Source organism: Prionailurus viverrinus, chromosome C2, assembly GCF_022837055.1.
Source record: "Prionailurus viverrinus isolate Anna chromosome C2, UM_Priviv_1.0, whole genome shotgun sequence".
Classification (NCBI taxonomy): Eukaryota; Metazoa; Chordata; class Mammalia; order Carnivora; family Felidae; genus Prionailurus; species Prionailurus viverrinus.
Window position 1 is genome coordinate 91,399,802 of NC_062569.1, and position 24,093 is coordinate 91,423,894.

The window sequence follows — 24,093 nt, forward strand, 5'->3', positions numbered from 1 at the left end:
CTCTCCCTCTCTCTCTGCCTCTCTCTCTCTCAAAATAAATAAATAAACTAAAAAAAAAAAGTCAGTAAGCTTTCCAAAAAAACAAGATTCAGCCCATTTTCACCCTGCTCCCTGGTTACTGATTCCTACACAGTTTGGAGAAGCAATATATTAACATGTAAAACAGCAAAATAGTCTTAATGTTTGTATCAGTTCAAGATAATCAAAAGAAACTGTGTTAAAAATACAATTAGTAATTGCTATAGAATTTCAAAAAAAAAGCAGGAATCCTTTAGACTGGACTGGTTAGTAGAGTCTTTACAAAGAGGATAAGGGATGAATCTGGGACAGGGGAAAAGAAGGCAGTAAGCATTCTAGGTGGGTAAATATTTAAGAAAACACACAGAATTGCAAAAGGTCAGAAAGCAGTCCAATTTAGCGAACGGAGAGTGTTAATGGTAAGAAACAGGGCTGGAAAGAGATTTGGGGCCAGATGATGTAAGACTTCGTAAGCTCACACTTTTTTGGGCTTTATGCTGCAGGCAGTAGGGAGCACCTGCTAAATATGCATCAAACAGCTATGGAGAGAATAGACAGGAGGGTGAGAGGGGTGACTGGGGGTGCTGAAAGACGAGTTGACTGTGGGAATGAAAAGGAAAGGGCATGTACAAGAGACAGTGTGCAAGGAGGCTGGGAAACCAGTTGGATAGGGAAAGGAACTCAGAGAAGAAAGATTTAAAGGGCTCCAAAGTTTATATGGCACCATCCAACCATGAGAATAGGTATCCTGACAGGGTTGGCGAGAGTTTATCAACAGACTATGTCGTGAAAAGACCTCAGTTTCCTCATCTATAAGATGAGAGTATGTAATATCTGTCTCAGATTGTAGCACTGATTGGGTGAGGTAAACTTTCAAGTGGTCTGTCCTAAGTGGATAATGATGATAGCTATCATTTTTTGAGTCTTCACTATGTGCCAAGAAGGTGCTAAGTGCTTTGTGTGGATTATTTTACTTGACCTACTGCACAGGAACCCTAATATTGTCATCATCCATAATTACAGGTAAGGACACTGAGACATAAGGGGGAATGTTGACCAAGATCAATGGCTGGTCAGTGGTAAAGTGGGATTTGAACCCTGCCAGGACTAACTTTGGAGTTGGTCTGCATAACCACTACACTATGCCTTCTAGAGTGAAAAAGAAACTTCCTATACTTTTACATGAGCCAGATGTTTTCTGGTCTGAGTATGCTCACCAAACAATCTCATAATAGGCAGCTACAGAGCTCTCTATTACCCACAGCCATGGCAATTAGCTTCCTCTTTGCAAATTAAATAATTATAATTCCAGTTTTATAAATAAGTCTTCTGAACTTGATTAGTGCCACCTTTCTGAGTAAAATTATAAGATTCAAATTTTCACCTTGAAGCTCTGAGTCAAGGTCCTGAAACCATGTGACAAAGAGAAGGACTCTAGCTACTCTAGAGAACATGAAGAAACTGGCTGGCTGCCTCCCTGCTGCTATCTCATTAGATGCAGCAAAAGCAAAGACTATTTCCAATGGCTTATAATCCATGAGTCTCCAAATTTCTCAGAAGAATTCTCCTTTCATTAATCTTGAGTGTATGCCATCTGGTAAATATCAAGTGTCAAAATGGTGGAAACTACAGAATTCTGAAGAAGAATCCACATCAGTAAATCTCTTCATATTAGAATCACTTTGAATTCTTTTAAAAACTACTGATCCCTCCCCCCCACCACATACCTGACCAATTAAAATCAGAGTCTCTAGGGGTAAGTTCTTGGCATCTATAGTTTTAAAAGCTTCCCAGATGATTCTGATGTGCAGCCAGCACTGAGTATCATGGATGTCAACTACAGATGGGATATAGTGCCTGCACCTCCTGCTAATTGGTGATTCCAAGGGGAGGGGAGGGGGAGCAATAGAAGGGGAGGCAGCAAAAGCCAGGCTGAGCATTTAGTACCTGTACTGGTAATCTTTCTCCTTTCTCATTCTGCCTGTGTCTCAGAAAGTGCTCAGACAGGAGCAACAGGGTATTTGTGAAGGATATTATAATAGGATGTGTATATGTCCTCCCCATAAATGCCGATTGGAACAGGAGAGAAAAAACAGAACTGGGTTGAAAATAGGTAAAAATAAGTTATAGAGAAATAAAAGAGGTGCATATGCACAGCCTGGTTTGTGGTCAACTTGGATCTCTTCACATGAGAACACATGGAATGCAGGGGATGGTGAGTCTAATAGCCCTGCTTGAACCTCGGGTGGGTTTAACTTCCCAAATTTATATGGTCTTCATCTTTGACCTTAAATCACAGAACCAGTTAATTAGACGCCATTGTTTCTTGATGGATTTACTAAATAATACCACTTGCCTGGAAATAAATAACATCTCCACTTATCATCACAAGCTTTAGACCTTCTTTGGTTTGGGTTGAGGCTATCACATGTCTGTTGGAAAGATCATTTTTCCAGCTGGCTTGGTCTCTTGACTGTGGAGAAAACAGTAAAAATAATTACCAGGCAATGCTATCTGGAGACTTTCCTCATAGGTGTCCAAACAGAACCTATTAGATTCATCATCTCTCTGACTCAACTCATAACCCAACCCTAAGATTCAAAAGCAAATAATGTATTACCACAGTGTATTTAACACTTCAAATGTCAGTGAGCTCTTTTACTTATTCCCCCAAGAATTCTAGCTTAGGAGACCCTGCTCATATCCCCTGGCTCTTACTATTTAAGGGCACTTGGTTGGGTCTTATTTCCAGCTGTATTTCTTTTCTTTCTTTCTTTTTTATTTTTTTAATGTTATTTATTTATTTATTTATTTTTGAGAAAGAGAGCAGGTAGGAGAGGGGCAGAGAGAGAAAGAGAGATGGGGGGGGAGTGGGGGAGACACAGAACCTGAAGCAGGCTCCAGGCTCTGAGCACAGAGCCTGACACAGGGCTAGAACTCACGAAACTGTGAGATCACGACCTGAGCCGAAGTCAGACTGAGCCACCCAGCCACCCCTCCAGCTGTATTCCTTGTCAGAGGAGTTTCTGTAGTGCCAAAGCCTGCTTTGCTTGCAGGTGTAGCAGAGAGGAATTGCAGGTAAATTAACCAGCCCTCCCACCACCCCCTCTCAAGTCCTCATCCAATGATTGATAGGAGTTCCTGTAAAACCACCCCAGCAACCTTGCCTTCCAGGTAGGCCTCACTCTGAGTTTCCCCAGTGGGACTAGTGGTAATGGATTTGAAAACACACCATCAGTATCTTTTACTTCCCTATTTAGATCATTTGCACTTGAATCCTGTCTCAGGTTCTCTTCTGAGGGAACCCAAACTAAGACACACCCCTTAGTTCTCCACAACAACGCATTTATAACTTGACTATTCATCAGTCATAGAATTTTAGAATTTAAAGGGTCATCACAGATCATCCAGTACAGAAACTTCATGGGCTGGGAGGGGGAGACCAGTGTACAAAGAGATGAAACCACCTACTTAAAGTCAAATTATTAGCTGATAAAGGACACAATCCTTGAATCTGCTCTTCACAGAATCTGCAAGAGGAGCTGATCTGCCTGACAGTATTGTCACACTTACCAATGGTAAAAACATGGGATACATCACCACCCCATCCCATAAACCTTGTCATCCACATCTGTCACAGACATTAATTGGTATCAACACTCTTTCTCAATCAATGCAGATAGTTTCAGAATCCTGCTCAACGCAGAGCTCCAGGCAACAACTGTCGTTTGATCAGAGGTAACCCATGAAATGAAATGTATTTTCCATGTCTGATCTAACTCAGAAAGGATGTGACTTTTCTTTGCTTAAAATAATCTTAGAGAATTTTCCACACTCTACTTTCTATAACAAATAGGAAACTCCAGAAGGACTGGAAATGGGCTTGAACAGTCCCCTTCACTTGCTCAAGAATTTCATTTTTTATACTCTCCTGCATGTACTGTGGTATGTTTGCTGCAAGCATTATCAATGACCTCCCACCCTGGTGAGCAGTGGGATAAATGGGTATTAAGAAGGGCCCTTGTTGTGATTAGCAATAGATGTTATATGTAAGTGATGAATTGCCTAATTCTACTCCTGAAACCAACATTACATTCTGTTAACTAACTAGAATTTAAATAAAAACTTGAAACAAACAAACAAAAAAATGACCTCGATCTCCCACCCTGAGAATTCCTCGGGTATAGACTCTTTCAAAGCACTGATATGAAGACTAGAAAACCTTTCAGAAGAACCAGCCACATTCTCTATCAAATTTTGTTTTTTTCCTTTTCAATGTTATGATTGGTGTCTTGTGTTAAATTCTTTTCACATCCTCCAAACAACCTGTTATTATGACCACCTCCTTGACTATATCAGACTCAATCGAAGTCCTATCATCCTCTATGCTGTTTTTTATGTCTTCCCATACTGCTGGTTTCATATTCAACTCGGTGACTTTATATTTAAAGATGACATGGCAGAAGTTTTTAGAAATGTCCTCTTTCCAAGTCTTGATGACATTGATCTTTGTTCTTCTTTGAGTGAGTTCAGTGGTCGCAGACCTGAATGTTACCTCTAGCCTCTTACAGTTGACTTGGTGCCATGTTACCTCAGAGTGTCACCTTCCCCTTTTATAATTTATCATTCCAATCAGGCAATGCTTCTTCTGCATGATCTTCCATATGAGAGGATGCAGAGCCACCCAAAATGGTGCTAGCAACTTTCTCAGGGGCTTCTCCTTTCCATATAAGGCTACGCCCAAAGTCACATAATATGGAAACACAGTAATGGGCCTTTCATTGAAGACAAGCTTTTTGGCCAAGTAGGTGTCCACCACTAAAAAAAGAAAAAGCAAAAGGTAGGTATTCAGACAAAATCTTTGGCACAAAAAGAAATCCTGATACTAATGAGACTCTGCAATATAGTATATCTCCCTAAAATGGTACCACCACTGTCAGGCAGCTCAATGAAAGATGTGACATTCATGAATGCAATGGACCCAATTCGCACTGAATGAAATAGATCTATTCCATTCATGTTTACTTTGTAGTGAAGGTCTGTACAATTAATCTGGTATTCCCATTGACATTCATTACAATATTGGGGAGGTGATTTTTTTTCTGAAAAAACAAACAAACAAACAAACTTGGTTCTTAAAGATTCAATAAATACATACAATTATGCATGAGCAATTAAAAATGAACTGTTAGAAGTAAAGCCAATACCATTTTTAAAGGAATAGTTGTAATAGTCAAAAATAGTTAAAAACAATTGCATGCTGTAATAAAAAATTTTCATAAAATTCTTCAGATTCCCTAGAAGCAGAGCCTGAGATGAGGATTCATGTGAATTATTAAAGTTGTACCCTCAGGAGAAACCTGTAGGATGTGAGAGACAAAGACAGAGAATGTGGTTCAGGTTAAGCCTGGCTTCTGCTAATCCTGCAAGGAGCTCTGGAGTATATAAATTGCATCATGGTGTTATCCCAACCTTGAGACAGGGAGCTGGGTTTTAGAACCTCATACCAGTCAGTTATTGTCTACAGGTCATCCTGGTTGGGTGATGAATGTAAATTCCCAGATACCTCCAGTTCCCAGGCCTTTAGTCTCCTGAAGGCAATCCCTCTGGAGAAGGTTGTGAGTCCTTCACAGCAATACCTATAGCAGTTGAATTATGAAAGAACCTAATAAATAAAAGAGACCCCAGGACTTTTGGAGAAGCACCAAAAGAAAGGAAGGGCACTAAGAAAAGTCCAAAGAATAACTGCACAAGTTTGGGAGAAAGACAGTGTGGCTTAGCAGCTAGTATAAAAACATCTAAGGGATTTCGGTTGACAGTAAATTCTGTATAAATCAACAGTGATGTAGGTGTGTTTAAGAAGGAAAAAAGGGGGCGCCTGGGTGGCTCACTCGGTTAAACAACTGACTCTTGATTTCGGCTCAGGTCACGATCTCACAGTTTCATGAGTTCGAGCCCCGCATTAGGCTCCACGCTGACAGTGCAGAGCTTGCTTGGGATTCTGTCTCCCTCTCTCTGCTCCTCCCCAACTCGTGCTATCTCTGTCTCTCTCAAAGTAAAAATAAATGTAAAAAAAAAAAAAAAAAGAAAGAAAGAAGAAGAAAAAAAAGGTCACCAAATGCTGGGAAGCACATGGAGCAATAGGAACTCTCATCCATTGCTGATGGGAATGCAAAATGGTGCAGCCACTTTGGAGACAGTCTGGCAATTTCTTACAAAACTAAACATACTTTTACCATATGATCCAGCATTTGTACTTTATGGTATTTATCCAAATAACTTGAAAACTTATGTCCACACAAAACCTGTAAATGAATGTTTATAGTAGCAATATAGCTTTATTCATAATTGCCCAAACTTGGAAGTAACCAAGGTGTCCTTCAATAAATGAATGGATACATAATAGATATGATGCCTCCATAAAACAGAATATGATTCAGAGATAAAAGAAATGAGCTATGAAGCTACAAAAAGGCATAGAGGAAATATAATGCCTGTTGCTAAGCAAAGGAGCCCATCTGAAAGACTACATATTATATGATTCCAACTACATGACATTTTTGAAAAGACAAAACTGTGGAGACAGTAAAAATATCAGTGGCTGCTTGCAGTTTGGAGGAGGAAGGGAGGGGTGAATAGGTGAGCACAGGGGATTTTCAGGGCACTGAAATTATTCTGTATGAAACTATAATTGAGGACACATGACATTATGCATTTGTCAAAACCCAGAGAAGCATCCAACACTAAGAGTGAGCTCTAATGTGATGGAATTTAGTTAATAATAATGTAGCAATACGCTTTCATCAATTGTAGCAAATGTACCACACTAATGCAAGATGTTAATACTAGGGAAAACTAGGGGTAGGAGGCATTCTCCTTACTTTCTGCTTAATTTTTCTATAAACCTAAAATTGTTCTAAAAATAAAGTCCATTCATCTTAAAAAGGGTAGTAATGAGATTTGAGGCTATAATTAAAAAAAAAAAACATAGTAACAAGAATATGTATGGTGAATAAATAACCCTATTCTACTTTTGACTGGTAAAAATAGGCAATACCTGGGGTATGGTACTTAGTTTAAGGTGCCAAACATTGCAAAGGGATTATGAAAACTAGCTATGGTGTTCTGAAGAGGGAAACTGATGCTGTAAAAGGATTCAAAACCACATCACATGAGGATATATAAAAGGAACTGAATATATTTAACTTGCAGAAGTACAGATAATAAGTAGATGAAGGGAGCCGCACGTAATAGTTGTCATTAAACATTTGAAGGATTATCTTATAAAGGATTTATTTCTACAACTTTAAAAGGAATAACAAGGACTAATAAGTAAAACATATTTGGGCTTCATATGCTGCTAAATTTTTTTAATAATTAGAACTGTCCTAAGGAAGAATGGGTCAACTTGGGGACAATGAGTTCCTAGCCAAGCAGAAGATGGACCATCACTTAGGGATGTGATTTTACATCTAAGACAACCATTTTTCTTTTTGGGGGGGCAAGGGAGATTTTTCTCTAAATTAAATTCATTAGCCTATTTCTTTTTCTTCCTTCCTTCCTTCCTTCCTTCCTTCCTTCTGTCCTTCCTTCCTTCCTTCCTTTCTTCCTTTTTTTTTTTTAGAGAGAAAGAGAGCACACAGGTGTGCAGGAGCGATGGGGGGCAGAGAGAGAGGGAGAAAAAGAATTTGCTGTGGGGCTCCATCTCATGACCCTAAGATCTTGACCTGAGCCGAAATCAGGAGTTGTATGCTTAACCGACTCAGCCACCCAGGTGCCCCGACTAGCCTATTTTCAAATACATGTTACCCAGTAGAAATAGTTTATTACAGTACTTTTATGTCAGAGGTGATAACAGTATCAAAATGAAGGACACTGAACTATTCAAACATCACTTAATAATAGCACTTTATCCTGTAGCAGCTGAGACCTACATTTATCTAGAACACAATTCATATCTATTATTTCCCATCAAATTAGTAACTTATGCTTTCCATTCTTTCCTAATTTGATAGTTGTAATAACTTTATTTATTGAATACCTGGTTTGTGTCAGGCAGTGTACAAATATTATCCTACTTAATCTTCATAACGACCCTGTGAGATAGGTTTTATACCCACTTTAAATGAGGAAACAGAGTAAGGAAGTAACATTGCTATCACTATCCAGCTAGTAAATTTTAGAATTTAAATATGTATCTTTGGGATTCTAAAGGCCAGTGATGCTCTATTTCTATATAGAAGGCTTAGGAGTGACAATCTGGCTAGAAGTAGGGGGCAGTATGTGGAACTTGTCTTAAAGCTGTATTTCCGGGGCGCCTGGGTGGCACAGTCGGTTAAGCGTGCGACTTCAGCCAGGTCACGATCTTGCGGTCTGTGAGTTCGAGCCCCGCGTCGGGCTCTGGGCTGATGGCTCAGAGCCTGGAGCCTGTTTCTGATTCTGTGTCTCCCTCTCTCTCTGCTCTTCCCCCGTTCATGCTCTGTCTCTCTCTGTCCCAAAAATAAATAAACGTCGAAAAAAAAATTAAAAAAAAAAAAGCTGTATTTCCTTGGATTGTGTAAGTAAGATGGCACCAATGATCCCTGATAATCATGCCTTTCTATAATTTCCTTCCATCTTGTATCAAAGTTGGTCTCTGTGACCAACAGAATATGGCACAAGTGATGCTGTGTCACTTCTGACGCTAGATGACAAAAGGCACTATAGCCCTTGCCCCCTCCCCTGCCACCCTCTCTCTCTCAGATAACTCAGTCTGGGGGCAGCCAGCTGCCACATCATGAACAACCCTATGGAAAGGCCCTCAAGGCAGGGAAGTGAGGCCTCTGGCAGCAGTTATGTGAGTGAGCCTAGAAGAAACTCTCCAGTCCCCATCAAGCCTTCAGATAACTGCAGCCCCAAATAACAGGTTGATAGCAACCTCATCAGGAGTCCTTATCAGAATCACCCAGTTAAGCTGCTCCCAAATTCCTCGCCCTCAGAAAGTAGGATAATAAATGGTTGCTATGTAAAGCCACTAAATTTGGTATGGAGCAATAGAAAACTAACACAGACTGTATGCTTATTTAGGATGGCTTGAAGAGGCAGGCTGGTGGAGACAGAGGGGATAAGGTTAAACCCCCTACTCCCTAATCCTTTGTGTCAAAGTCATTGCTGAATGCCAACCTCTGATAACTATGCCAACAATATGAATTTTAAGGGTCTTAACAAAAAAATATAAACAACAACAAAAGCCTCAAAACCCAACCAAACAAAAACAAAACAGAATATAATAGAAAACAGAGTATAACAGTATAACAGCAAGAAATGCATGTTGCAGCAAAACTTTTTTTCCAAATTGCAACAAATGTTTTTGTTTTTACATAAGGTATGGGTTGGGATATAAAATACCTATTTTTATGGTGCCCCATGGTTTACAAAAAGTTTGTAAAATGCTGCACTACACCCTATATCACTCTGCCTCTCCTGATGGCTTCTTTAGCTCGCAATGGTTGGAGTGCAGACTCAGGCTTTTAGCTAACCCAACTTGCACATTATCTCCAGAGACACTGACTGTGCTTAGCCACTAACCATTTACCAGAGTATAACCATAATTAACTGTTAAAAAAAAAAAAAAAGCTCTTCAAATGTCAACACTAGCTAAGGACTAGGTGACAAGTATGCAAGAGAGATGGGACCTTCATATTTTGCAACTTTGGGAGGTTAGTATGAGTCCTAAGAATTATACCGTTTTAAATGTAGAAGTCTGCTAGGTGAGGGCTACCCACACTAAACATTTGTCTTCTGATAAAGTGTCAATTAAAAATGTCCAGTGGTATGGGGTGCCTGAGGCTCCAATGGTCAGGTGTCAGACTTCAGCTCAGGTCGTGATCTCATGGTTCGTGGGTTCAAGACCCATGTCGGGCTCTATGCTGACAGCTCGGAGCCTGGAGCCTGCTTCAGATTCTGTGTCTTCCTCTCTCTGCCCCTCCCACACTCGTGCTTTGTCTCTATCTCAAAAATAAATAACCATTAAAAACAATGTCCAGTGGTATCAATTCATTGCTATATGAAGAATCAGATATTATTTCAGTCTAGTCCTAAGACTATTAGCTTCTTAAACTACTATTGAAAGTTAAGCTCCTTTTCCTTCTAGAGAGGATCTCAATTTTTGGCTTTCCTGCTTGACTGGTTTCCTTCCAAGCTATGTGAGAAAGATCCTAATTTTTGCTTCTCTTCTCTTGACCTCATTCATTTCCATCCCCCAGCCTTCTATCTCCACCTACAGTTTCAGGGATATTTTTTTGCTTTAGCAACTCTTCCTAAGGATCATAGTTAGGAGGGGATGTGCAGATGAAATATGGCCATTAATAATGGTATTTATTTAGTCATATTATCTAAAATATAAACTACTCTGTGGCATAAGCTCTTTGGGAGTTTGTTACTACCTTTAAAATGGTTCATTTAATTTTCCAAATTCTTATCATGCTCTTTGAGAAGTGATCAGATTATGAATACATCTTGAACCTAGAGTGAACAGGATTTCCTAAAAGACTAGGTGTGGGATATGAGAGACTCCCAGGTTTTGGCCTGAGCAAAAAATGATGAGTTTTTGAGGTTAAGTGCGGGGGCGGGGGGGGGGGTTGGGGAAGAGGGCTGGAGCCAATGACCAAGAAAGAATTCTTGAAGACGTCTTCAGTGCAAAAGGTGATGTTATTAAAGCACAGGGACAGGACCCATAGGCAGAAAGACCTGCACTGGGGTTGTGAAGAATGGCTGGTTTTATACTATTGAGTTGGGGACGTAAAGTCAAAAGGGAGGCCTCCAGAGGGACTTTGATAGGCTAAAGAGGACTCCTAAGATACCTGAGGCCTTGGTATTGTCAAGCTGTGTTTTCCCTCTACTAAGGCATTAACATTAGGATGGTAGGGGGTTCCAGGAGAAATGCTACACTCTGTATTTGCCTTAAGTATTTGTCAATGGGCTGCTGGTTATAAGGATATTCAATTTTACCTGCCATTTTCTTCTTGCCTTTGTTTCCCATATCACTATTGAGGGGTGATGCTGGGGCTCCAGGAAACAGAGTTTATAGGTTTCTGGAGATTAGTCTATTGACAAGATTGCCTTTTTCTTATAATTTACCAAGACATTTGTAAACTGATGGAGACCCATGTCCTATATGACTGTGATCTCTATCAGTTAGTCATTTGTTTTCTTTCCTCTCCTTTGTCCTAGGGTAGCCAGGAGTGCCTGAGGAATATCACACATGTCCCACCTAGGGTGTGTGTGTGGTGTGTGCTAGTCTGTATTTTGCCCTCAGCCTGCCTCAAGCTCCCTCATCACTAGGAGGATGGAACTGCTATCAACTGAGATGGGAAAGCCTGTGCATAATGCAGGTTGGTGGCATAAGGTGAGAAGGACTAGGAGTTTTGTCTTGGACATGTTATATTTATGTCATATACTTTTAGGCAACCAGGTGAATAGGTCTACTAGCAGTGAAAATTGACATTGGAGTTTATGAGAGAGTCTTGACTGGAGACATGAATTGAAAGTCATGGATACATAGACAGTATTTAAAGCCACTAGATCTCCAAGGAACTGAGTGTAGACAAAAAGAAGTAAAGAACTGAGCTCTAAATTAAAAGTTGAAGAAAAGGTAAAATGAAGGAAGAATGAGAATTAGCAGCTACCGAGGTAGGAGAACAAAGTGTGGCATCCTAGCAGCAAGTGAACAAAGTGCACTTAGAAGGAGAGAGTTATTTATCATTGAGTCAAATGCTATGAAGAGATCAAGTAAAATTAAGCCTGAAAACTGGTTCGTAAATTTAGTTTAGGAGGTCATTGCTGAACTTGACGAGAGCAATTTTGATGGAATGGTGGGGGTAAAGCCTCCTCTCAGATGGATTTGAGAAAGAGTAAGAGGAGAGAAAATGGGGATAAGTAATGACAAACTCACCTGAGAAATTTTTCTGCAAAGGGAAACAAAAAAATGAAGCAGTAACTGCAGAGAAATTGAGGTCAAGAGAAGTTTCTGTTTTCTGGGGTTTTTTTTGTTGTTGTTTTTTGTTTTTTTGGGTTTTTTTTACTGCACAAAAAACAATTCTTTTATCTAGGTCTTCACAAAGACCTATTCAAAGCCTTGAGTTAATTCATGGCATATTCCAGTAAGAATGGGTGGCTTTGATGGTTTTCCTAACCACTTGTGTGGCTTCTAATTTGACTTCATTTGTGCATGAAATGGTTAATAATAACTGTAAAGATTTAGAAAGAAGAGAATCAATTACCTTGGTAGTCAGAAAACTCAACCAGGGCTGAACTCTTCTCTGGGAAAAGCTGTGCATTGGTTACTCCTTCTCCATTTGTGGGGTTTTCCAAGAAAATTGTTATGTAATTTTATCAACATGAGGTGGCAGATTTTCAACCCTAATGGTTCTTGTCAGTTCCAGAAGTCTTGGGAAAATCTGAAATTGCTGAATTCTATAGTGTCTGACACAAACATTAACAAATGCCTTGTCATCTACAAATAAAAATCAGTTTATTGGTACTATAATCTCATTTCATGGCAAAAGAAAACAGATTTTAAATAGTAACTTGATTTAGAGGCCATAACTAAGAATTAAAATTTAGATACTATATTTCTACATAAAGTTAAATTTCACAGTATCAACTTCAACCTATCCCATGTTGCTTACCGAGAATGCATGAGTGCACACTGGCCTCCACTTAAGACCGTTTTGGGAACATGTATCAACAGCTGTCTCTCTAAATGAAATCAAGTATGTGCAGCCATTGTGTAAGCTGATAATAATAATGATTATAATATGATATTGTTTCCTCACTCTAATTTCTCTCTGCCCCCCCCCCCCACCAATTTCACCATATCTTGGTCTCTATTTGGACATGTCATTGTCATAAAAATAAATTTGTTTATGCTCATAGGAAATTTGAGGGCATAGTCACAGTGGTTAAGAAAATACACTCAGGGGGTGCCTGGATGACTCAGTTGCGTGTCCAACTCTTGATTTTGCCTCAGGTCATGATCCCAGTGTCAAGGGATCGAGCCCTGTGTCAGACTCTGTGCTGAGCATGGAGCCTACTTGGAATTCCCTCTCTCTTTCTCACTCTCTCTCTCCTTCTGCCCCTCTCCCCTGTTCATGGTCTCTCTCTAAAGTAAAAAAAGGAAAGAAAAAAAAAAAATACACTCAGAAGTCAGAATGTTACTAGCGGTGTGACTGTGACCAAATCATTTAATTCTCTCTAAACCTAGATTTCTTTATCTGTAAAATGGCGGTAATAACAGTACCTATCTCATAGTGCTATATGTTTTAAGAAGAAGCAAGTAAAAATTTAGCACAGTGCTTAGCATAGAGCAAAGCACTTGATAAATGCTAGTTATTAGGAGTACCGGAAATAATAATACATAATCCTTTGCAATTGTCTTACTGGGAGTTAGAAAGAGCACAACTTTTTTTTTTTTTTTTTTAATTTTTTTTTTTTCTTCAACGTTTATTTTTTTTGGGGGGACAGAGAGAGACAGAGCATGAACGGGGGAGGGGCAGAGAGAGAGGGAGACACAGAATCCGAAGCAGACTCCAGGATCCGAGCCATCAGCCCAGAGCCTGACGCGGGGCTCGAACTCACGGACCGCGAGATCGTGACCTGGCTGAAGTCGGACGCTTAACCGACTGCGCCACCCAGGCGCCCCAAGAGCACAACTTTTAAACAAAACCCACTGTGAGATGTCTAGAATCTCAAAGTAAGATACAAACGCAATTCGCAAATGAAAGGTTAAAAGATATTGTCTGTCTTACCAGCATTTTTGAGAAAAGTCATGACAGCAACTTTAATATTGGGCATTATTTCCACCCTGAAGTCACCATTGGCTTCTGACCGGCCACTAATCAACTCCACAAGCAAGGAGAGCACATTCTCAGGCATGGTGTCTTAGATATTGTGAAATGCAATCAAAATGGAGGCTTGTAAAGGGTATTTTGAAAACTCCTCTATTTCATCCTCTTCCATTTCATCCATTTTATCCACTCTTCTGAAAAGTATTACTTTTATACTGAGGTCTTCCAACTTAGCAATTTTTAAGGAGACAGAAATGTTTAAGATGTTAGAAAGGCTTTGGCCTTTATATTACTTTCTGATGTTTCGGAAGAAAATAGATTTCACTCATTGCCTTATAGGAAGGAAGGAAGGAAGGAAGGAAGGAAGGAAGGAAGGAAAAAGAAAGAAAGAAAGAAAGAAAGAGGAAGGAAGGAAGGAAGGAAGGAAGGAAGGAAGGAAAGGCAAGGAAAGAAGAAAGAAAGGAAGGAGGAAGTAAAGGAAAAGAAAATAGTAACTCTGGCTAAATGATCATGTAAAATTAAATATTATTCTTTGTAAGGTCAGATCTTCTCACCAAATCACAAGGAAAAAAAAAAACCACACAAACATGACAATAAATGATGGTGCTCATCCGCTGACATAAATTACTAGAGCTATAACTTGTTACTGAAAAGAAAGAAGTTCCTGTTACTGCATAATGAAAGGGCAATCTACAGATAACCAAAGTACAAAAATACTACATATTCACAAAGAAGACTGGGTATGGGGTAGACATTTATGGGGAGAATAGAGACTATTGCTTTCATTTTTCACTGTTTTTAACCCTTGAAAGAGAAATAAAGGAATTTTAAGCATGATAAAGAGGCTTACTCTGAACTCAGAAGTTAACAGTATTCACAGTGAAGAAACATGACAGTCACTCTCCTTAGAAATGTGAAAACCAAAATAAAACAAAAACTAAAAATGTGCTCCGTTACCACTTCTATTTTTGATATATTTTTCAGAATTCTTCCTGGTCATCAAAATAAGGTAGTGAAAAGAAATGAGGATAAATATAGAAAGGAAAAGATATCCAAAACAGTCATTCTTTATAAATACTACAAACACATATTATGAAAAAATTTTAAAATCATCAACACCATGAAGACAATGAAAAGACAATCCATAAAATGGGAAAAAATATTTGTAAATAAGAGTTGATAAGGGACTCATATCTAGAATATATAAAGAACTCTTACAACTCAATAATAAAAAAGCAAATAATCCAATTTAAAAATAGGCAGAGGATTTGAACAGATACCTCTCCAAGAAAGATGTATATATGGCCAATAAAGACATAATAAAATGTTCAATCGTTAGTCATTAAGAAAAGGCAAATCAAAACTGCAATGAGGTACTACTCCACACCCACTAGAATAACTAAAATTTAAAAAGACAGACAATAACAAATGTTGGCAAGGATGTGAAGGAATTGGAACCCTCATACCCTGACATACCCTCATACCGTGGGACTATAAAATGACACAATCACTTAGGAAAATACTTTTGCAGTTCCTCGAAAAGTTAGAATTACCTTATGACCCAGACGTTTCACTCCCAGATAAGAATATACCCAAGAGACATGAAACCTATGCCCACACAAAAACTTGTTCACAAATGCTACGGAGAGAATGTGTGCCCCCAAAATTCAGGTGTTAAAAATCCTAAATCCTTGGGGCACCTGGGTGGCTCAGTTGGTTAAGCGTTCGACTTCAGCTCAGGTCATGATCTCACAGTCTGCAAGTTTGAGCCCTGCATCAGGCTCTGTACTGACAGCTCAGAGCCTGGAGCCTGCTTCGGATTCTGTGTCTCCCTCTCTCTCTGCCCCTCCCCTGCTCATGCTCTGTCTCCCTCTGTCTCAAAAATAAATAAAAACATTTTAAAAAAATTTAAAGATACCAACATGATAAATTATAAAATTTGACAAAATGAAAGCAAATATAACTTAAAAAACAAGATAATACCAAATGAAATGATAAGGGACTTTGGCCTGCTACACTTTAAAATGCATCTTTCCACAGCCTGGAACAAAATATTTGCAAAAGACAAAACTGATAAAAAAAAAAAAAGCTGTTATCCAAAAATATAAAGAACTCTTACAATTCAACAATAAGAAAACAACCTGATTTTAAAATGGGCAAATATTATCATCCAACAGTGTATCACTGGACATTTTAGGTAAATAATACTCCTCAAATATTAATCAATAGCCTCTTCCAGTGATGAGTGATTTACCATGTCTATGATCCTAGTTGCCTTCTTCTCTTCTAGGAGTAATTAATCTGAGTGTGACAACTTAGTTTAGGCCAGAACACTAAGACATTCAATCTAATGGACTTAAATTAATTAAAATAAGATTTTGACTCATCATCAGGGAAATACAAATCAAAACCACAATGAGATACCACTTTACACCTGTCAGAATGGCTAACATTAACAACTCAGGCAACAACAGATGTTGGCAGGGATGCGAAGAAAGAGGATCTCTTTTGCATTGTTGGTGGGAATGCAAGCTGGTGCAGCCATTCTGGAAAACAGTATGGAGGTTTCTCAAAAAACTAAAACTAGAACTACCCTACGACCCAGCAATTGCGCTACTAGGCATTTATCCAAGGGATACAGGTGTGCTGTTTCGAAAGGACACATGCACCCCCATGTTTATAGCAGCACTATTAACAATAGCCACAGTATGGAAAGAGCCCAAATGTCCATCGATGGATGAACGGATAAAGAAGATGTGGTATATATATACAATGGAGTATTACTCGGCAATCAAAAAGAAATAAATCTTGCCATTTGCAACTATGTGGATGGAACTGGAGGGTATTATGCTAAGTGAAATTAGTCAGTCAGAGAAAGACAAAAATCATATGACTTCACTCATATGAGGACTTTAAGAGACAAAACAGATGAACATAAGGGAAGGGAAACAAAAATAATATAAAACGGGGACAAAACATAAGAGACTCATAAATATGGAGAACAAACTGAAGGTTACTGGAGGGGTTGTGGGAGGGGGGATGGGCTAAGTGGGTAAGGGGCACTAAGGAATCTACTCCTGAAATCATTGTTGCACTATATGCTAACTAATTTGGATGTATATTAAAAAAATAATAAAAAATAAAATAAAAAAATAATAATATTATGGGGGGAAAAAAAGAATAGATGATGTTACGGGAAGTATACTAGAAATTCCGTATATACTAACTTTATTCATAACTGCCAAAACTTCGAGGCAAGTAAGATGTTCTTCTACAATAGGTAAGTGGATAAATAAACATTGGTACATCCAGACAATGGAATATTATTCAGTGCTAAAAATAAATGAGCTCTCAAGCCATGAAAAACATGGAGGAAACTTAAATGTATATTACTATGTGAAACAAGCCAAATCTGAAAAGGCTAACAAATGATTCCAACTAAATAACATTTTGGAAAAGGCAAAACTATGGAAACAGTAAAAAAAAAAAAAAAAAGCAGTGGGTACTAGAGATTAGAGGAGAGGGAAAGATGAATGGCAGAGTACAGAAGATTTTTAAGGCTGTGAAACTATTTTGTATGGTACCATAATGGTGGATATATGTTACTAAACATTTGTCAAAAATCATAGAATGTAGTATACCAAGAGTAAACTCTAATGTAAACTATGAACTTTGAGTGATAATAACATGTTAATGTAGACTCACCAATTGTAACAAGTGTACCACTCTGGTGTGAGATGTTGATAGTGGGGGAAATTGAGGGGGGCCAGGTGGTATATGGGAACTTTCTGTATCCTCTGCCCAATTTTTAAAAATGTATCTTTAAGTAGTAATTATAAAGCTAAACAGTTCTAAATTAATAATAGATGATGTGATGCAGGCAAAAATCTCTTTGATCTTGGCTGCAGCAACTTCTTACTCAACACGTCTCTGGAGGCAAGGGAAACAAAAGCAAAAATGAACTACTGGGACCTCATCAAAATAAAACACTTCTGCACAGTGAAGGAAACAATCAGCAAAACTAAAAGGCAACCAACAGAATGGGAGAAGATATTTGCAAATGACATATCAGATAAAGGGTTAGTATCCAAAATCTACAAAGAATTTATCAAACTCAACACCCAAAAAACAAATAATCCAGTGAAGAAATGGGCAAAAGACATGAATAGACACTTCTCCAAAGAAGACATCCAGATGGCCAACTGACACATGAAAAAATGCTCAACATCACTCATCATCAGGGAAATACAAATCAAAACCACAATGAGATACCACCTTACACCTGTCAGAATGGCTAACATTAACAACTCAGGCAACAACAGATGTTGGCAGGGATGCAGAGAAAGAGGATCTCTTTTGCATTGTTGGTGGGAATGCAAGCTGGTGCAGCCATTCTGGAAAACAGTATGGAGGTTCCTCAAAAAACTAAAAATAGAACTACCCTACAACCCAGCAATTGCACTACTAGGTATTTACCCATGGGATACAGGTGTGCTGTTTCGAAGGGACACATGCACCCCCATGTTTATAGCAGCACTATCAATAATAGCCAAAGTATGGAAAGAGCCCAAATGTCCATCAATGGATGAATGGATAAAGAAGATGTGGTATATATATACAATGGGGTATTACTTGGCAATCAAAAAGAATGAAATCTTGCTAATGCAACTATGTGAATGGAACTGGAGGGTATTATGCTAAGTGAAATTAGTCAGAGGAAGAACAACACATATACCAGGTGCCTGCATGGCTCAGTTAGTTGAACATCCAACATTGGCTCAGGTCATGATCTCACGGTTCATGAGTTGGAGCCTCGCGTCGGGCTCTGTGCTGGCAGCTTGAAGCCTGGAGCCTGCTTCAGATTCTGTGTCTCCCTCTCTCTCTGCCCCTCCCCCACTCACTCTCTCTCTCTCTCTCTCTCTCTCTCTCTCAAAAATAAGTGTTGAGGGGCGCCTGGGTGGCGCAGTCGGTTAAGCGTCCGACTTCAGCCAGGTCACGATCTCGCGGTCCGTGAGTTCGAGCCCCACGTCAGGCTCTGGGCTGATGGCTCGGAGCCTGGAGCCTGTTTCTGATTCTGTGTCTCCCTGTCTCTCTGCCCCTCCCCCGTTCATGCTCTGTCTCTCTCTGTCCCAAAAATAAAATAAAACGTTGAAAAAAAAATTAAAAAAAAAAAAATAAGTGTTGAAAAAATTTAACACAATTTTTTAAATGTTAATTTTAAACACTCCAAAAGTAATAGAATAAAGGTTCTATACTTATATATTTCTATAAATATATAATATATAAATATATATCTATACTGTAATATCTATAATGTATAATATAGATCTATAATGTAATATCTATATATAATGTATAATGTATAATGTATAATCTATACATTATAATGTATAATCTATAATGTAATATCTATATATAATGTGGTATCTGTAATCTATAGTCTATAATATTATTAATTTCTATATAGATTCTACATTTATATATTTATATGCTTGTAAATATAAGAACATTTATTCTACATCATTTGGAGTGACAAATAGATTCATTAAGGGGAATTAATAATCCTAAGCATGTGTACAGCTAATAATAGATTTTTTTTTTTTTAACGTTTATTTATTTTTGCGACAGAGAGAGACAGAGCATGAACGGGGGAGGGGCAGAGAGAGAGGGAGACACAGAATCCGAAACAGGCTCCAGGCTCCGAGCCATCAGCCCAGAGCCTGACGCGGGGCTCGAACTCCCGGACCGCGAGATCGTGACCTGGCTGAAGTCAGACGCTTAACCGACTGTGCCACCCAGGCACCCCTAGATTTTTAAAATATATGAAGCCCAAACTGATAGAACTCCAAGGAGAAATAAATCTGTAATTATACTTGGGGATTTCAGCATCCTTTCTCAATTACTGATAGAACAACTAGTCATAACATAAGTAAGGATATGAAGACTTGAACAATATTTCCAACCAACCTAATCTAACTGACATCAATAGAACACTTAACCCAACGACCACAGGATTTATCAAGATAACCATATTCTGTCTAGAAAACAAATCTCAGTATATAAATTTAAAAGGATTCAAATAACACAAGCATGTTCTCTAACCACTGTGAAATTAAATTAGAAAGCAATAGCAAATTAGTGATAGTTTCAGCTATGTGGATGAAAATCAACTGCCTTATGCTAAGTGGAAGAAGCAAGGCTCAAAAGACTATGTGCTCTATGGTTCCACTTATATGACATTCTGGAACTATCAGCACCAAAATCTGACCAGTGTTTGGCAGGGACTCACCTTGAGTGAGCTTGATTCCAAAGGAACTGGTGGGAATTTTCGGGGGTGATGAAACTCTTTTTTCTATCTTTCTGTCTTTGTATCTTTTATATCTTTTGGTTGCCACACGATTGTGTACATTTGTTAAAAAACAGACTGTATACTAAAAATTATAAATTTGCTGTATATAAATTGTACCTCAATTTTAAAAATGAAAGGATGTCAATAGCATTCATATACACAAATTGAAGATATAATGAATGAAAAATCTCATTTACAATAGCAAAAAAAAAAGATAAAGTATTTAGGAACAAACTTAACAAATATTCTATGTAAAAAAACTATACACACTCTTTAAAGACACAAAAGTAAACCCAAACAAATGAAATGATATCCTTTGTTCTTGATAGAACATCTCAACACTATCTCAAGATGTCAGTTGTCTATAATTTATAAGATTAATGCAAATCCAGTACAAATCCCAGTGAGCTTTTTTTTGACACTGATCATAAATCAGAAGTCAATCCTAAAGTTTATAAGATAAGCACATAAGAATAGCTAGGAAAACAGCAGGAAGGAAGAGCTCTTAGGGGAGCTAGCCCTGATATTAAAATATATAACAAAGCCTCTCTGCAGCAGATGAATAAACATGTCAATGGAATAAAACAGAAGTTCTAGAAACAGCCAAAGTACATATAAAAATCTGGTATATGATAAATGTTGTATCTCAAGTTACTGAAGCAGTGCTAATCTTTTTAATAAATAGTGCTGGGACAAGTGGATACCCATTTGGGAAAAAGATAAAAGTTTTATCCATTCCTCAAATCATAAACAAGAATAAACTCCAAATGTATCAAAGATCTAAATGTAAAAAATAAAGCATTACAAATAAAATGCGTGACTATAACCTGGGCGATGAGGAAAGCTTTTAAAATATGCCCCAAATTCCAAATGCAATAAAATAAAAGATTGGTAAATTTTCCTATAAAAATAAAAACCGTTTGCATGGGGGGGAAAGCCACCATAAGCAAACTCAGAAGACAAATGACAAACTTAAGGTAATAGTCATAACATTATATTAGTGATAACATTATTATCACAGATAAAAGATTAATATCCCTGATTTATAAGGAACTTTTGAAATTTGAGAGCAAAGAGACCAAAGATTCCCAGGAAAATGTTGCCCGACACTCTACTCTCTTCCGAAACAAGTCGCGGCGGTAAGCTCCTTCCTAGGAAGAGAGGGTTCGAAGGCCGAGCAGTCTCCGCGACGCCTGGTGGTGCTGTGTCGCGCGCCGCCCTCCGCACCCCCTCCCGTGGCGCCCCTCACCATTCTCCCGGAGGAAGGGGGCCAGGAAGCGAGTCGGGCTGCCGGGCTCCCGGCCGACCTCGGCCTCCCGGCCTCCCGATCGCTTGGGTTCTGTTCGCACAGCCACAAGTTGGTGCGCAAGTTCTTCGCGTGTCCGGGCCCAGAGAAGCACGGCGCAGCTCTCCCCAGCTTCGCGGGTCCACCGTCACCGCCCCGGACCCACCCAACCGGCGTGTGCCTTTTCTTTCACTTTCTTTTCTGTGAAAAGCACTTCTGTCTTCCTTGTGGTCTTGAGGTTGCAAACAGCTGCCTAAAGATTATATCATCCATTGGGGACAGACATTGCTGTCACAAATTTGGTGGCCAGGTTCTGAGCTCTGCGATTGGTCAGGTGTGGAACCCCAGTTGACTCCACCTGTTAACAGTGGGCATAGCTACTTTATATTATCATGGCGATTAAATGAGGCAAAGTATGAAATACTCTTCGAATTTCTTTGCATTAGAAAGAAATGTAAGTGTGTCATAAAAGCAAAGTGTCTGTAAAGGTGAACTTTCCACCTGGGTGGCTCAGTCCGTGGAGCATACGTCTTGATCTCAGGGTCTGGAGTTCAAGCCACAAGTTGGGTAGGAAGCCTACTTGGAAAAGAAAAAAAAAAAAAAAGGAAAGAAAGAAAGAAATAGAAAGAAAGGAAGAAAGAAAGAAAGAAAGAAAGAAAAGAAAACATTAAAGGTGAGCTTTCCAAAAGGGGCTCGGGCCACGTGTATACTCAAAATGGGTAATCGAAGAGAGTTTAATAAAGTAATTACCTATATAGGTGAAGGCAAGGGGTTAAGAGAAATCGGTGAGAAATGTTGAAGCAGCCTCACCCTCCCCTTACCATCTAGACTGAAGGGACAAGGGAGGAGTGTGTTCTACACCTGTTACAGGAACCCAAGTTCGACTGCCCTTGGTTAGAAAGGCCAATACACAAGAGAGGAGTTTTGACTGAAAAGGAATATAAGCTTTATTCAGGAAGCTGACCACCTGGGGAGAAGGCAGACTCTTGTCTGAAAACCAACTTCAAGGTTTCTGCCTGGCCGATAGATTTTTACAGGAACTTTAGGGAAGTTAATCAGTAAAAGGAGAGCATAGTTGTCTGTAGTCTGTAGCAATTCTTATTTTATTTTATTTTATTTTATTTTATTTTATTTTATTTTATTTTTACTTATTTTTGAGAGAGAGCATGAGTGGAGGGAAGGGCAGAGAGAGAGAGAGAGAGAGAGAGAGAGAGAGAGAAGGGCAAAGAGGATCCAAAGGGGGCTCCATGCTGACAGCTGAGAGCCCGATGCAGGGCTGGAACTCAGGAACCATGAGATCATGACTTGAGCTGAAGTCGGAAGCTTGTGGGACCCAACCATCCAGGTGCCCCTGTAACACTTCTTGGTTGCATGCAGACTCAATGGTGCCAGCTACAGAAGTTCTCATGGTGGTTGTGTTTTGGTGTGGGGGCTGGGTTGTGCAAGAGGGTTTGGTTCCAGTCTTTCTAGGAAACAATGGATGATCTATAGATATACCAAGAAAGATTTAGTTAATCAATCACACGGGCTAAATGTACTTGCTAAAACTTAGACTACTAAGTTGGCCGGAGGGGCAGAGGCAACGGCTTCAAACCTGGTAAGAGCCATATACCTACAGGAGAGAGCCATTCCAGGGGAGCCATGGCTGCTTTCCAGAGACAGCAAGGGAAATAAGTCCCCCAACCACTAGCTTCCCCTACCTTCCTATCTCTTTCTGGTACTTGCCATTGTTGAACCTAACCAACAATCAGGGCACAGAATGGAGTTGATGCAGTCCCAAGGTGGTGGATTTTGATAGCACATCTGTATTAATAAAGATAGGTATAAAGTATTAGGAACACAAGGAAATAGGGATTTTGTAATTTGAAGACAAGTTTGGAGGAAAGTGTTACGGAACCAGGCTGGAATGCTGGCAGAAAAACCAAGCGGCACTCAGAGCTCTTGGTGGATCTGAGATTTATTTAACACTGGCGGGCTCAGAGGAGACCGTTTCTCCAAAGATCTGAGCTCTGAATGAAGGGGGGAAGGGTAATTTATAGTTGTCAGCTTCCATATCTATGGCGAGTTTTCGCGCATGGCAAACAGGGCAAGAAGAACCTGGAAGAGGGGTCTCTAAGCTAGAGACCAGAGCTTGTTTTAGTCCCATAGGCCATCTTATGGTGTAAAACTTTATTCATTTTCCCAACATTCCCCCCTTTGCTGCCTTTTTAAAAATCTTTTATTAGGCATCACTTTTTAGCTCTAGCGGTTGGTACCCTCAAAGGGCTAAGATACATGCTGCAGTTTGGCGAGCGACAATGTTTTAAATAAAACATACCCGGGTATTTAGTATACAGGGGCCAATGGTCACAAGTAAAATTATAGAAAGGAGGGGCCCTGCCAGGGCAGGGAGCCAGGGTGCCCAGTCTGTGAGATTCCATCTTCTCCACTGACTGATACTTTCCTGTTGTCTATGTTGAATTCTTTCCTTGAGTTCTTTAACCTTAGTCCTGACTATTCCTGATTGGCTTACAAAATAGCAACATTCCTCCCCCAGAAAGATACAAGTCCCTCCTTTTTCTGAAGTGAGGAGATCGAGGGCTCGCCTATTTTGGAGGGACACTGCTGCCAGGGAG

General features: G+C 39.3%; 1 protein-coding gene and 1 long non-coding RNA gene across 2 annotated transcripts in view; both read right to left on the bottom strand.

The window, feature by feature from the left end:
* The window catches only part of PARP15 (poly(ADP-ribose) polymerase family member 15), a 48,161-nt gene extending 26,495 nt beyond the window's left edge, over nucleotides 1–21,666 (bottom strand). Inside the window, exons 1-2 of the mRNA XM_047875613.1 lie at nucleotides 21,443–21,666; nucleotides 2,375–2,491 (exon numbers count right to left, since the gene is read on the bottom strand). Coding sequence (XP_047731569.1) covers nucleotides 2,375–2,491; nucleotides 21,443–21,445 — 120 coding nt within the window. The 5' untranslated portion in view covers nucleotides 21,446–21,666. The remainder of the gene's footprint in view (nucleotides 1–2,374; nucleotides 2,492–21,442) is intronic.
* Nucleotides 2,932–14,898, bottom strand: LOC125175234 (uncharacterized). Its single transcript, XR_007155711.1, has 3 exons — nucleotides 13,806–14,898; nucleotides 12,279–12,511; nucleotides 2,932–4,836 (listed from the first exon to the last, which is right to left on the bottom strand). It is a non-coding gene; the product is annotated as an uncharacterized LOC125175234 (long non-coding RNA).
* Nucleotides 21,667–24,093: the final 2,427 nt, after the last annotated feature.